The sequence below is a fragment of the Ilyonectria robusta genome (assembly GCF_021365365.1).
Source record: "Ilyonectria robusta strain PMI_751 chromosome Unknown BGZ61scaffold_117, whole genome shotgun sequence".
Lineage (NCBI taxonomy): Eukaryota > Fungi > Ascomycota > Sordariomycetes > Hypocreales > Nectriaceae > Ilyonectria > Ilyonectria robusta.
Window position 1 is genome coordinate 18,694 of NW_025764551.1, and position 14,324 is coordinate 33,017.

General features: G+C 44.7%; 4 protein-coding genes across 4 annotated transcripts; 3 read left to right on the top strand and 1 right to left on the bottom strand.

Moving 5' to 3' along the window:
• Positions 1 to 276: 276 nt before the first annotated feature.
• BGZ61DRAFT_278569 (heterokaryon incompatibility protein-domain-containing protein) lies at positions 277 to 1,206 on the bottom strand (the record flags this gene model as incomplete). The annotated part of the gene is made up of 1 exon (XM_046238426.1): positions 277 to 1,206. A coding segment is annotated over one exon (930 nt), but the record flags the coding sequence as incomplete, so codon positions are not given.
• A 2,718-nt stretch (positions 1,207 to 3,924) lies between these two features.
• Positions 3,925 to 5,648, top strand: BGZ61DRAFT_501158 (uncharacterized protein; the record flags this gene model as incomplete). Its single annotated transcript, XM_046251660.1, has 6 exons — positions 3,925 to 3,939; positions 4,661 to 4,705; positions 4,745 to 4,994; positions 5,034 to 5,100; positions 5,158 to 5,414; positions 5,587 to 5,648. 6 exons carry the CDS (start codon positions 3,925 to 3,927, stop codon positions 5,646 to 5,648), a joined length of 696 nt encoding a protein of 231 aa, XP_046093185.1.
• A 668-nt stretch (positions 5,649 to 6,316) lies between these two features.
• BGZ61DRAFT_488006 (uncharacterized protein) lies at positions 6,317 to 8,974 on the top strand (the record flags this gene model as incomplete). Its single annotated transcript, XM_046250057.1, has 7 exons — positions 6,317 to 6,331; positions 6,398 to 6,829; positions 6,861 to 6,951; positions 7,149 to 7,659; positions 7,756 to 8,056; positions 8,096 to 8,437; positions 8,486 to 8,974. The coding sequence occupies 7 exons, from the start codon at positions 6,317 to 6,319 to the stop codon at positions 8,972 to 8,974; spliced, it is 2,181 nt and encodes a 726-aa protein (XP_046093186.1).
• A 4,239-nt stretch (positions 8,975 to 13,213) lies between these two features.
• On the top strand, positions 13,214 to 14,324 carry BGZ61DRAFT_42838 (uncharacterized protein; the record flags this gene model as incomplete). Its single annotated transcript, XM_046243749.1, has 1 exon — positions 13,214 to 14,324. A coding segment is annotated over exon 1 (649 nt), but the record flags the coding sequence as incomplete, so codon positions are not given.

Here is a 14,324-nt window from a genome sequence, read left to right on the forward strand (position 1 = left end):
ACCGCAACTCGTGCTCCAGTCATCCCAGCTTATGCCCCAGCCTGGAAGCACAACCCTGTTTTCCTGCAGAACCAAGTCGACTCCACACATCAACTCGACGAGGCTCGGCTCCCGCTTTGAGCAGGTAAGCTTCGCTCTACACATTGGAGCTTGTAAGATGACGCTACCAGTCGGCGCCATCCCAAACGGATCTCCAACCGTGCAAGTGCTCGCAGATATAATCGACATATGGCATTGTGTGGGGGCTTTTCCGGTAAATATTTGCCCGTTGAGTCGCGCCCAAGACCAGGATGGCGCTCGCTCGGCGCATATCGAGCTTTTGTAGGACGATGAGTGCCAGAGAAGATCACTGACCAAGCTTTCCTTCCATAACCCTGCAAGATAGCTGCCCGATTCGAGGCCCCATTGCGACGCAAGCCGAGACGCAAGTCCCGAGATGGCGGGCAGCTTGTCTCTTCCAAATGTTAGCTGGCACAGCGTGTATGGACGGACCAGCTTTGCCCAGGTACGGTGCAGTGAATTTGAGACGCCTTGGCTGTGTTTTTCGACCATGATAGTCTTGTCAAGATGGTCATTGGATGCCTTCGGGAATATCGTGTCCGGTAGTATCTCAGCGTCACGGGAGGAGTAGCACTCCCAGAAGACCTGATCACTTGTGAAGTGGACGGTCCTGGGAGACAAGAGACGCTCTTGCAGAACCCACGCGCGTGAAGCCAGCGGCGCTTCGTCAATGCGTTTGTAATAGTCCGCCTCGTTGTGGGTTAAAAAGATGAATTGCCGGGAGTCCTCATCCTGAAATCGGATGACGCATGGTGGGCTCTCTATCGGAGAGCGGAATAATCCACCGTTCCCGTCTCTCGACGCTGTTGCCGCAATGTTAAGTACGCCATGAGCATAGATATCCCCCATCATTGTGGACTCGGCTTGCCAGTCCGCTGCTGAATCCTGGATGATGCACAACGCATCAATCCAGATATACGAAAAGCCGAGCGTTGCGGTTAGCAGGGTTGCCTCTCTGAAAGTTTTTGAGAGATGGCTGGTGGGGATAAACTGCTGATACTGTTGAAGATTGGTAGAGAGAAGTTTGCAGTGCACAGATTGTCCCCAGTTATGGCTGAGGGTCAGATACTGGACAAGGCAACTCCTGGCCATGGCTCTGACTCTCACCCTTTCGCCTTGGTTCCCGATTTCCAAGAGTCTGGTTGGTCCAGTGAAATCACTTACGAGGACCCTTCTCGCAAGAGAACAACCGCCGTGACCAGTCAGGCAATCATTGAGCCATGCACGAACCGCAGCAGGCGTCCTTTCACTGCATGACCCCCTTGGCGTTGATCGGTAGGCAACTAGGTTCTCGAGTTTTGCAGAGCTCTATGTCACGGTCAGTTCTCTCGCAATACCTCGTTTGGGTACAGTGAATCTTACGATCTGAGACAGAAGTATCATACCGCCAAACCCCCAGGTGTTGTCCACGTCGCTTGAAAGGGATAACCCCGTTATTCCAATCAGTTTCAGCATGATGCCGATGTTCAAAAAGATTCTTTCGCCCGCAAAATTTCCGGAACATGCTTTCTCGCCGGTCAGGTTGAGACCAGAGTCTGTGTCGTCGCGGACTCTCCACCGGCGACATGATGCTAGGATGATGCTGCACAAGTGGCAGTATCTAGCAGATATTGGGAGCTCTCCGCAAAGCAAGTGTTGTCTTGTGAGATACGTATCCTTGCGTTGTTCGAGGAGGAGGCGAATGACCTCTGGATCGAAAATTGCCCGACATGTTATACACAGGTCATCCAACCTCCCATTCGCTTCAGGACGTGCCGAGACTAGTGTGAACATAGCACTCGCGTTGCATCTGTGTCTTAATAGAACATTGACTATTGCAAGGACAGAGGTTAAATGCAATATCCCGTCACATTCCCGCCTACCCGCAATCTATATAGGAACTCTTCGAAGAGGTCTACCCGCAATCTGTATAGGAACTCTTCGAAGAAGTCTATTAAAAACCCATACAAATAGAAACCGCGCTATTAATAACATAAAGTAGAATTCTATTAAAAATATTAACGAAGAGTTCTATTAAAATTAGAATAGTAAAAATAAAAATAAAATATATATATAGAAAGATATTAATTAGGAGATATTCTATTTTAAATTATAAACTAAAAAAACCCAAATTAAAGTGTTATAATATAGTTAAAATTGTAAATATATTAAGTTAAGAATATTAAGAGTAGAGCTTATAGAAGAGTTAATATAAGTAGGAGAAATATTAAGTAGAAGAGTTAATTAAGATAAGAATTAAATTTAAAGTTCTAATCTTATTATAATAACTAGTAAAAAGTAAATACTAAAAAGAATAAAATAAAATAATTAAAATAATATAATAAAGTATAAATATTATATATAAATATTATTAAGATAAAGCTATTTATTTATTTGCCTAAATATCTATTTGTAATTTATTAGGTATATAAAGTAATATATATTGGAAATAAAATCAGAGGTGCATCTAGAGTTCGAGTTGGAATAGTAGTTCAGTTAGTCGCGGCGGAACTTAATGCAATTTAAAAGACAGGTCTAATAGAGTATAAATATTCCTAGTAAATGCACCATAGCAATGCATGCAACAAACTATAGACCATTTAATAGAGTAGAATAGCATCTATAGCCTATAGCATTATATATTCATTTTATCCTTCTTATTCTGTTTTTATTTTATATAGAAGGGTAAAATTAGGGATGCAAATGAATGTTAGTGTGATTGGGGTCGTCGACTTGCTTCTGCTATAGCCTAGTTAAGAGAGCAGGAGGGGGAGAGAAAGTAACTAATAAAATGGATTATAAACTAGACGCTATATATAGCGTAGGGGTAAGGGCTAATAGCATCAATTATAAACTAAACACTATATATAAAAAGCAACAAAGACCATAGCCTGTATCTCTATATATCTCAACAGGCCAATATATACTTACTTACTCTAGTTGATATTCCCTATATAACTTTTATTAACTAATATAATATATTTTATTGCAGATAGTGCATATAATTTAGCTAATGATATTAATTATAAACTAAATACTATATATTTAAATAGGTATTTGCTATATATATCCCTCTTACTCCCCATCTCTGCCCCCTCCATCTCTTACTTACTTACTTATTCCTACTACTATAACTACCTATACTCCCCTTTTTATAATAAAAAGCAATAGGAGCTATTTATCTATAACAATAATCTCCTAGACTATAGCAGCCTCCCTAATTAAAGATCTAAGAAGCAGAAGAAAAAGCAAAAAAAATTCTTAAAAATTAATAATTAAGTAAACAACTAAATAGTAAAATAAATAATAAAATAAAATAGTATCTTTCTTTCTTACTATAAACTACTTTCCCTTTCTTATTTTATTTTCTTTATTAGGACCCTCTTACTTAGCATATTATCTACCTCATCACAATGGGCCGCCATATAGTAACTTTCTCTACTACCTAGAGGGCAGCCCAAGAGTAGGAATAAAGTAGATAACATCAGCAACAGGCTGTAAGGGGGGAAAATCAAGTCAATGCTATTCACCAACAAGATAACTCTTCTACTACTACTACTAGTAATCAACCCTTGCTAACGCACTCGAAGCATCAGAGTTCCAGGCTTGTCCATTCCCTAGATCTACTTACATCACAACCACCGCCGGCGCCGGCAGGGGACAGAGAGGAAAGCCAGCATACCCAGACTGTAGCGATAGTAGGTCTAGTGGAATTAAGGTGCTGAAGCCCCCGGCATATAGCCCCGTTAGCAGCAATAGAGGCACAGGCGGATGCACTACTAATTGCACAGCAGGACGAAGAGTACGAAGAGTCTCTTATAACTACACTCTCTGGTCTGAGCCTATACAATAGCCCGACATCCCCCGAGCCTACAAGCAGCCAGGATGAGGTGGGTTAAGGTGAAGTGCTAGTGAGTAATGAGGGCCTGTTATAGGATCAAAACGAATCTAAGCAGGAAGTGCAGACCCTATCTTTATTGTCTTGCTTGCCTATTCCCATTGCCTTTTGCTACTTCTTATCTCTTTCTTCTTTTCTGTCTTCCTCCCTTTTCTACTCTTCTTAACGGCCCCTGTTGTTATATTCTTCTGCCTCTCTTTTTATATCCTCTGCTCTGCTTTTGCTATACTTATTGAGTTGGTCCGGGCTATTAGATTATATAGACCTATTAAGTTTATTATTATTATCCTCTATATTTTTATCTTCTAGTTTAGATAATCTAATTTTTACTAGATTCCTCTAGGTAATTCAGGACTAAGATATAGCAGGAGGCGATGACTTTCTCCGTGCCCAAGGCAAGGTATATAACTAGGTATTCAAGATATATTTCTAGAGTAAATATTACTATAAGAATACCCTGGCTATTATTGTTGTCCTGGTTTACAACCTTAACAATAGAAGTGGGAATGAAATATAGGAATACTAACTACATATAGCCTTAGCTATAATATAGGTATATATAAGCTAGAGCTAGAGTAAATACATAGCCTGCAAGAGAGAGCCCAGTTCCTCTAACAGTTCTTGCCCCCCTTGTTAGATATATTCAGCGGCAGTAACAGAACCTTTAACTCTCAGGCCTCTTTTCCCTAGTAGCAGAACCTACTATCCAACTAACTGCCTAAGCCGCTCTTCTTCTACAAGACCCAGGCTAGCCTGCCCGACGAATCAGTTACCATCACAAGGCAATAGAATATTAACAGCATCTAGCTCGGTGCGAAGGACCTGTCGGCCATCCAAGACCCCGCTGGCTTCTATCTTTCTTTTATGCCCCCCCATAAGTGCAACCTGAGCAGCGATCAGGTTATCCAACCGCATGGGCTTGACCTGGCCCACACGCGGCACATCTACATCGGTTCCTTCACTACCGCTAGTATTTGCTTCTCCGTTCTCTTGTTCTTTCCTCATACGGCGGCCGGCAAGAAGATGTCTGCTTCGTCCAACAGCCTTTCCCTCGATCGTTAGCGGGACCTCTACGATGACATTATTATCCCTGCAGCCTACGAGTCCCTCCCGGACTATGCGCGACAGGAGATTTCCAGCTCCTACGACCTAATCTATGCCAAGTCTCGCTTATACTAGGAGAAGCCCGGCTCGGGCCGGTGGGGCGCTGAAGATGAGAGCCGGGCCTTCCACCTCAGCTATTATATTCCCCGGGAATCCCTGGCGGCTTTCTGGGCGTCCGTGGTGCGAAGGGCCAACAAATATATAGTTGCCACCCGACGAGGCAAGGCCTTTCCGTATTTCCAGAACCCGCGCCTGCTCTTTCAATCCCACGACCTGAAGAATACCTTTGCCCGGCCGAGCCTGCACGAAAGTATGACTCTCTTCCGAGATATGGTCCTGGGCGGCCTTGATCCGGCCCAACTGGACATCAGAGGTGCGTCTAGGGTTCGGGTTGGGACAGCAGTTCAGTTGGTCGCGGCGGGACTTAGTGCAATTCAAAAGACAGGTCCAATAGAGTATAAATATTCCTAGTAAATCCACCACAGCGATGCACGCGACAAACTATAGACCATTCGATAGAGCAGAATGGCATCTACAGCCTGCAGCATCATATATTCATTTTATCCTTCTTGTTCCGTCTTTATTCCATGTAGAAGGGCAAAATTAGGGATGCAAATGAATGTCAGCGTGATCGGGGTCGTCGACTTGCTTCTGCCATAGCCTAGTCAAGGGAGCAGGGGGGGGGAGAGAAAGTGACCAATAAAATGGATTATAAACTGGACGCTGCATATAAAAAGCAATGAAGACCGTAGCCTGTATCTCTACATGTCTCGACAGGCCAATGCATGCTTACTTACCCTAGCTGATATTCCCTGCGTAGCTTTTATCAACCAATATAATATATTTTATCGCAGATGGTGCATATAATTTGGCCAATAATATCAATTATAAACTGGACGCTGCATATTTGAACAGGTATTCGCTACATGTATCCCTCTTACTCCCCATCTCTGCCCCCTCCATCTCTTACTTACTTACTCATTCCTACCACCATAACCACCCACACTCCCCTTCTCATAATGGAGGGCGACAGGGGCTATTTATCTGTAATAACAGTCTCCTAGGCTACAGCAGCCTCCCCAATCAAAGATCTAAGAAGCAGAAGAAAAAGCAAAAAGAGTTCTTGGAGATCAATAATTAAGTAAACAACTAAACAGCAAAATAAACAATAAAATAAAACAGCATCTTTCTTTCTTACCGTAGACCACTTTCCCTTTCTTGTCTTGTTTTCTTCATTGGGACCCTCTTACTTAGCATATCATCTACCTCATTACAATGGGCCGCCGCGCAGTAACTCTCTCTACTACCTAGAAGGCAGCCCAAGAGCGGGAACGAAGTAGACGACATCGGCAACAGGCTGTAGGGGGGGAAAATCGAGTCGATGCTATTCACCAACAAGGTATTCACCAACAAGGCAACTCTTCCACCACCACCACTAGTGATCAACCCTTGCCAACGCACTCGAAGCGTCAGAGTCCCAGGCTTGCCCATTCCCCAGATCTACTCACATCACAACCACCGCCGGCGCCGGCAGGGGACAGAGAGGAAAGCCAGCATGCCCAGACCGTAGCAACAGCAGGTCCAATGGAACCAAGGCGCCGAAGCCCCCGGCACACAGCCCCGTCAGCAGCAACAGAGGCACAGGCGGATGCACCACCAATTGCGCAGCAGGACGAAGAGCACGAAGAGTCCCTCACAACTGCACTTTCTGGTCTGAGCCTACACAATAGCCCGACATCCCCCGAGCCTACAAGCAGCCAGGATGAGGTGGGTCAAGGCGAAGCGCCAGTAAGCAATAAGGGCCTGACCCGTAATCCAGCCCACGTTCAAGTCGAACGTGGCTAAACCCAAGTTGGGTTTAGCCCAAGGGACCAATGGGCGCGACGCGCTCGCGCCTCCTGGAACAGGACGTATTTGGAACAGGACGAGCGCGATGATTGGCTGACGGACGCGACTTTAAGTTTAATTGGGTTCATTCTAGTTTATCTGGGTTTACATTCTCTAGTTTAACTTGGGGTTTAACATATAGAAGCTACACCCACCAAACCACCCAAAGACAGATAAATACAATATTATATTACACACACTATCATAATACGTACAGCAGCTAATACTAGAGCAACACGGGGTAGCCGCCAGAGCGGTCGGCATCTAGAAATGGCGATTCTTGAGGGACCCCGCCGAGAGAAGCAGAATAGAGGAGCAGCAGCGGCAGCAGCAAAAGAGGGGGGGGAAGGGAAGAGGGCAATTATAGCAGTTCCGCTGCCGTTGCCACCGCCAATAGTAGCTACTACATCTAGAAAAATAGCCAAGGCTGCACAAGCTCTCGCCCGGTTAGAACCAATCCAACTAGACAAAACCATCCGCCTCTCCCAGCCATATATAGTCTTGCTCTGCCACCAATACCCCAGTGGCGCAGTTGGCATCCAGCCCAGCCCGAGCGCAGTCGGATCTCATTTTCGCAAGCAGCACAAGCTTAGGGGAATGCAGCTGGAGCAGGTACTCGGCTTCGTCGCATCGCAGGCGGCGGAGCATACGCTCAACGACCCGCACATAGCCGAGCTCCCCAGCGACTACAGTCTCCCCATCGAAGGGCTCCCACTTCTAGGAGGATTTAGGTGCACGGAACCCCGGTGCCGGTTTTTGACAATAAACAAGAACAACATACTTGCGCATCCAGCTGAGGCTGGCCACCAACTATAAAAAGGTGATAGCAGGGCAGGCTGGGAGCTGGCGACTCTGCAGACGTTCTGCCGGGGCCGATATGCACGGTACTGGATTGTGGATGACAGCAGCAGCAGCAGCAGCAGTGAAAACAGTAATAGCAGCAACAGCAGCAGCATAGCAGCATCGACGCCACAGAGCCAATTAACACGACAAGGCCACGGCACCGGCCGCGGGGCGGTATTACAGATGGTCCAGGGTTGCGAGGCAGAGATCAAAAGGGAAGCGGACGAGCGCCGAAGGCTCGCCGAAGATGAAGCGGTCAAAGCCATAGACAGGGAGTCAAGATGGGTCGGGTTCATGAAATAGTCTACGCACCTCCCCAAGAAGGCCCGGCCAATGGTTCTGAAGGCAGGGCAGCCACCCGTATCCAAGGCGGCCGAGGCGCGGCTATGGAGCGAGGAGGAGGCTAAGGCAAACCGGCGGCTGCGGCAGCTCTCAGCAAGCTTCGCTCGAGTTATAGCCATATGCCGAAAGCAGCTGGATAAGATGCCGGATGACACACTCGAGTGGCTCGCCAGCATCGACCCGGCCAAGCCGAACAGTAAACCGTTCGGCGAGAAAGAAAACCCAAAAACAACAGACCGGTATTGCTTATGCTTCCAGCATTATCTATGCTACTACATAAGGATCTGGGCGCTTAGGCACAAGAAGGCTAAGAAGAAGCATAAAGTACAGTTTATAAATATATAGTGGGATGCTCTTAGCGAAGTTGTACAGAAATTGGATATTGTGGCTATGGCGGCCAAGAGGGATAGCAAGAAAATGGCAGAAAAAAAACTAAAAGAAAAGGAGGACCCAGACCAGAAGGAACTTAACAAAACCATCTTTGACTTTTGTATCTACTCACTCAAGCAGAAGCTGGGTTACAAGAGCTATGACAACCTACTATTGCATTTTACCGCCATTCTCAGCATCAATCGGACAGGCGAGGGCTGGATCCCGTCACACTCACACACTCGATTTCTAGCTGGCTTCTTGTGGTGCAGCCAGGTCTTAATACTAAAACACTTCTTTAAGAATAATCAGTACAATTCAAGCAAGTCAAGTAACTCAGGGGACTCAAGCAAATCGGAAGGCGACGGGTCAGTCGATAACAAGCTGGCTGCATACAAAGCCAGCTTCGAAGCCATCAACCTATTTCAGAAAAGTCACCGGCACTGGCTTACAAGCAGCTCATACACGCCGTTCAGCAGGATCATCAAGTAGATAGCATTCAGTCATAGCCATCAGAAGCAGGAGGGCAGAACTACGCAGATCATCTGGGAAAGCAATAGCAAGACGCTATGCTATAATATAAAATGCATAAAAGTAGCCGACTTCTAGAAGATAGCGTAGGCAGCAGTAGCCGAGGCCGAGAGCTAGCTCGATAAGCTCATAGACGGGCAGTAGGCCCAGGTCCGAGAGACAATCAAGCTACGGAGGATTACTAACAGTCTGGTATATAAGGGTCCGAACAAGTCATTCATCACCGACCGCAGGAATTCATAGCTAGAACCCGGGGCCGGCCGGATCGCAGAGCTTCTCGAAAGCACACTCTGGAAGCAGGTGGGCGTTGACGGCAGCGGGGCGGGGCGGATCGAGTGCCGGCGGCAGCGGGCGGAAGAGTTCATCGTCCAGCTCCGGCAGTTCAGGCGCAGCTTCAAGGCCATGTTACACATATAAAGCGGGCAACCGGGGCAAGGACCGGAAGTATCGACGCTCAAGCACTGCGACATAGAGCAGCTGCCGAAGAATGTCTTCATCTTTGACGGACAGGTCATACTAATCACAGACCGTAACAAAAGCAGAGGCATACTCGGGCGCGGCCGCAAGGTGGCGCGGTTCTTACCAGAGCTACCAAGCCAGATAATAGTTGCTTTTATTACATGGCTGCTGCCATTTAAGAAGATGCTGCACAAGCTCTCCAGGATCCGGGGGCCGTCCGAGGCTCTTAACCCGTAACTCTGGAAGTCGGCTAAAAAGGGGCTTTGGAAGACCAAAGTACTCAGCCAGGAGCTCGCTCTACTAACCAGGACCCATCTCAAGGTACATCTTATAGTGTCGAGCTATCAGCACGTCGCCATCGAGTTTGGCCGCCGCATCAAGAGCTTAATCATCCAGCAGCTCGAGGTCGAAGGGGTTAGCGGCGGCGGTGGTGGTAGTAGCGTGGATAATGGCAATAATCTGGTAGACCCGTTAACAGAGGAGTCGCGCAGGCAGGAACGCATCGAATACATATGGGATATTCAGTCTACACACGGCAGTCATTTAGCAATAAGCTACTATACCGTCAACACACTCTTCCCGGCGCAGCTGTAGCCAGAGATAATTTCAAACTTTCAGAAGATCAGCCAGCTATAGCATCAGTTTCTTACACAGATAGACGGGGAGTTTAGAGAGGTAAAGAGGAAAGTAGATAAGAACATGCACACAGACATGGATAAGGGCAAGGGCAACTGTTATTGTAGTCGTTATAATAACAGCAATAGCAGATTCGAAGAGCCATCAGCCAAAAGGCAGAAGAGATCTCCAGCAACAGCAGCCGACAAGGGAGGCACAAAAATAGCAATTCATCCAGGCCACCAAGAAAAGAGCAGAGAGAAGATGGCAACTGTAGCTTATCAACAAGACGACACGCAAGCCAGATTCAAGCCATAGCAAATCGACACAGGACTCAGGAAAATACTCAGAGAGGGTACCGGCTAGAGGTCTCGGGAGCAGCAGGAAGGCATATATCAAATCATAGCAATAAAGAATAATAGGGTGCGGAGCGAGATGCTCATTGTAGTGCTCCCGACGGGCGGCAGCAAGAGCATCTTTTTTCTGCTGCCGGCTCTACTCGAGGAGGAGCGCAGCCCGGGCGGCCCGATCAACATTGTAGTCGTGCTGTTTGTAGCATTAGCTAAAGACTTAGTCTCAAGGGCGCGGGACTTAGGCATCGACTGCATATAGTAGCGCACCGACGTCGACGACAACCGCGAGGAGCGGCAGCGAGATGCTCGGCTCGTGGTCGTCAGCGCCGATGTGGCCGTCTGCAGAGGGTTCACGGAGTATATCAAGAGCATCCGCGGCCGGGGGCTTCTAGACAAGATATTCTTCAATGAGTGTCACACACTCATCATAGACATCAGCTTCCAGGAACAGCTCAACTTACTCGTGGGGCTCCACCGGTACGGATATCCAATGGTAATGCTCACAGCAACGCTACCGAAGACGATAGAGCCGTAGTTCCGGCAGCAGATGCTAGCGCAGGACGCAGACATCATCCGGGCGCCGACGGCACGGGTCAACATCCGCTACAGAGTTTAGGTGACGGAGCAGCAGCCACGCCAAGAGGGCAAGGCAGCGATAGAGGAGGAGGTAATAGCGGTGATAGGGCAGATCGAGGCACAGATAAAAGGGTCGCAGAAGGGGGTGGTCTATTGTCGGTCGATCGCCGAGTGCGAGGCGTTGGCAGCACGAGTGGGCTATAGGGCATATCACAGCAGGATGTAGAGTAAGTAAAAGCAAGAAGCTCTGGACGAGTGGATTGCAGGCCGGAGCAGTTAGCAGTAGATTATAGCTATAACCGGGCTTGGGACTGGTATTAATATTTAGGGTATCGTCGCAATTGTATATATACAGCAGCCATATAAGTTAGTCGACTTTGTGTAGCAGATGGGCTGTAGTAGGTAGCGGAAAGGGAAAGTAGTAGACTTGGTTATTATAATAGATGGCAGGCTAGTCTACTATAATAAGTGCAGTAGTAATATTAATCACAAAAACCGGCAGGCAATGGAGGCATTTATTAAAGGCGTGTAATATTGCCGGCTTATACTTGGTTTGTTTTTTGATGGTTAAGGGCGGTGATGTAATAAGCTAGCAGCTAAGTGCTATAATTGCTATAGCTTGGGGCTGGAGGAAGAAGAAGAAGAAAAAAAAGAAGAAAAAGAAGAAGAAGAAGAAAAAGAAGAAGAAGAAGAAGTAAAAGAAGAAGAAGGAGGAGGAGGAGGAGGAGATAATAGTTATAATGGGGATTAGAGCTTGAAAGATAAGTTAATCAACTAGCTATAGAAACATATATAGAATGAAACCCGCCATCTTAAAGTACTATATAAATAGCTTAATATATTACTAGGGGTTAGTTGTAATATATACTTTATTAAGTAGTATCTTTATAGAAAGTAAGAGGAATATAAGTAATATTATAAACATAACTGCACATAGTATATACTGCTATATTATTAAGATTTTTTACAGTAGTAGAAGAAATTGCAATTTACAGACTTTTTATACTATTAGGAATATAGACTCCTATATAATTAGTATATAGTATTGTGGGTATAGAGTAAGTATAGCTATAGAAATTGGGTACTTCTAATAATAATAATAATATAAGATAGTATATAACTACAGGCACTTGCAAATAATATCTTTAGTATTAATATATAGAAGAAAAGGGAATATCAGAGTTAGTTGGTATAAGCTCGGCTAGTATTTGGAAAATAAAGGATAAATAGGCTTATATTACTAGACAAGCTAATATAGTATATTAAGAGATTATAAGAGCTAACTACTTTCCGGTATATAAAACTAAATTTATAAATACATAATTATATTATAGTTATAACTCTTAGGCGAGTATTTTTAGATATATATAGGGTAGTTATAAGGTTAGATAGGGGGCGGATTAATTTAAATAAGTTTGCTAGGGTTAGTTAAATTAAGTAAAGTTTATTTAAATATAAGTTATTTATTTATACATAAGGTAATTAGAGTATATATTAAAATAATAAATAAGTGCAGGAAGTTTTATAATTAAGTTTAGTATATTATTTATTAATTAGTATTTTATAATATATTATTATTATATATATAAATTACATATAGATTAATACTTATACTAATATATGAGTTTATTAATATAGGGTAGGGGTAGTAATTTAAAGTAATAGATATAAGTAGAGAGTAATTTAAAGTAATAAATATAAGTAGGATATTAATTATAGCTAGGGGAGGTAGTAGAATAGGAAGGTAGAGTAGGGGGTGTAATTTAAGTAAGTTAAATATATTAAATAGTGATATATTTAAAGGGGGAGTGAATAGAGGAGTAGGAAAGAGTTAAATAATAAATAAATATAGAAGAGTAGTAAAATAGATATGTAGAAAAGAGTAGTTAAAATATAGCAAATAAAATAAAATTAAGTAGTAAATAATATATATAATAACTATATAAATAGTAGGGTTAAAATAAAAACTAAAATATTAAGTAATAATATATATAAATATCAGTTTTAATATAAAAGAAAAAGACAATTAGAGTATTATAGTTATTATTATTAAAAGAAGTATATATAAAATAGCAGATATAGAATAGGAGAATAGTAAGTAAATTAATAAAAAAGTCCCGTTTTATATTATAGCTAAATATTATAGAAATAAGCACTAAATTATAGAAAAGATAAAGTTACTATTAAAAATAAGAAGCCTATCCGCAATCTGTGTAGGAACTCTTCGAAGAGGTCTATTAAAAACCCATACAAATGGAAACCGCGCTATTGATGACATGGGGTAGAGTTCCATTGAAAATATCAACGAAGAGTTCTATTAAAACCAGGACAGTAAAAATAAAAATAAAATACATACACAGGAAGATATCAATCAGGAGATATCCCATTCCAAATTACAGACCAGAAGAACCCAAATTGAAGCGTTGCGATACAGTTGAAGTTGCAGACATATTGGGTTGAGGACGTCGAGAGTGGAGCCCGCGGAAGGGTCAGTGCAGGCGGGAGAGACACCAAGCAGAAGGGTCAGTCAAGGCAAGGGTTAGATTTAAAGTTCCAGTCCCACCACAGCAACCAGCAAAAAGCAAATACCAAAAAGAACAAAACAAGACAGTCAAGGTAACATAGTAAAGCGTAAACATCATACATAAACATCATCAAGATGGAGCCGTTTATTTATTTGCCCGAATACCCGTTCGTGATTTGCCAGGCGTGCAGAGTGGCATGCGTTGGGAATGAAGTAACCCGGCATATCACATCAAAGCATGCCGGATCACCAGCGAGTGTCAAGTTAAAGGAGATCCAAGCCGCGGTAGAAGTAATCCCAGGCATTATTCGCAATCAGAAGGAGTTGAAAGATTGGTTAGTCCCACCCCCAACAACAGCCCCCATCCCCCATATCCCGCCACCAAAGGAGGACGGGTTGGGGTGTAATCAATGCCCGTATGTAGCCCGACAGATCAAACGGATGCAGCAGCATTGTCGAGACAAGCACGGTTGGGTCAACAACCGCAAGCGAGGCCGGTACACCAACACATCCGAAGCAGCCATACCGCCCGTGCCGTGGAGGACAGGCGTTCAATGCCAGCGTTTTTTCCGCAACCGCGTGGCCAGCAGTTGGTTTGAAGTCGGACGGACCATCCCATCCAGCAACGAAGGGCCCGACGAAGACGAAGCCAGCCGCCAGGCCGAGTTCGTCATGGCCATACAGCGACAGGCCCGACAAGCGTTTGAGAGCGAGGCCGATGCCCGGATCCAGGACGCCAGTGACAAGTGGGAGGCTGAGAGGTGGTTGAAACGAACCGGATGGC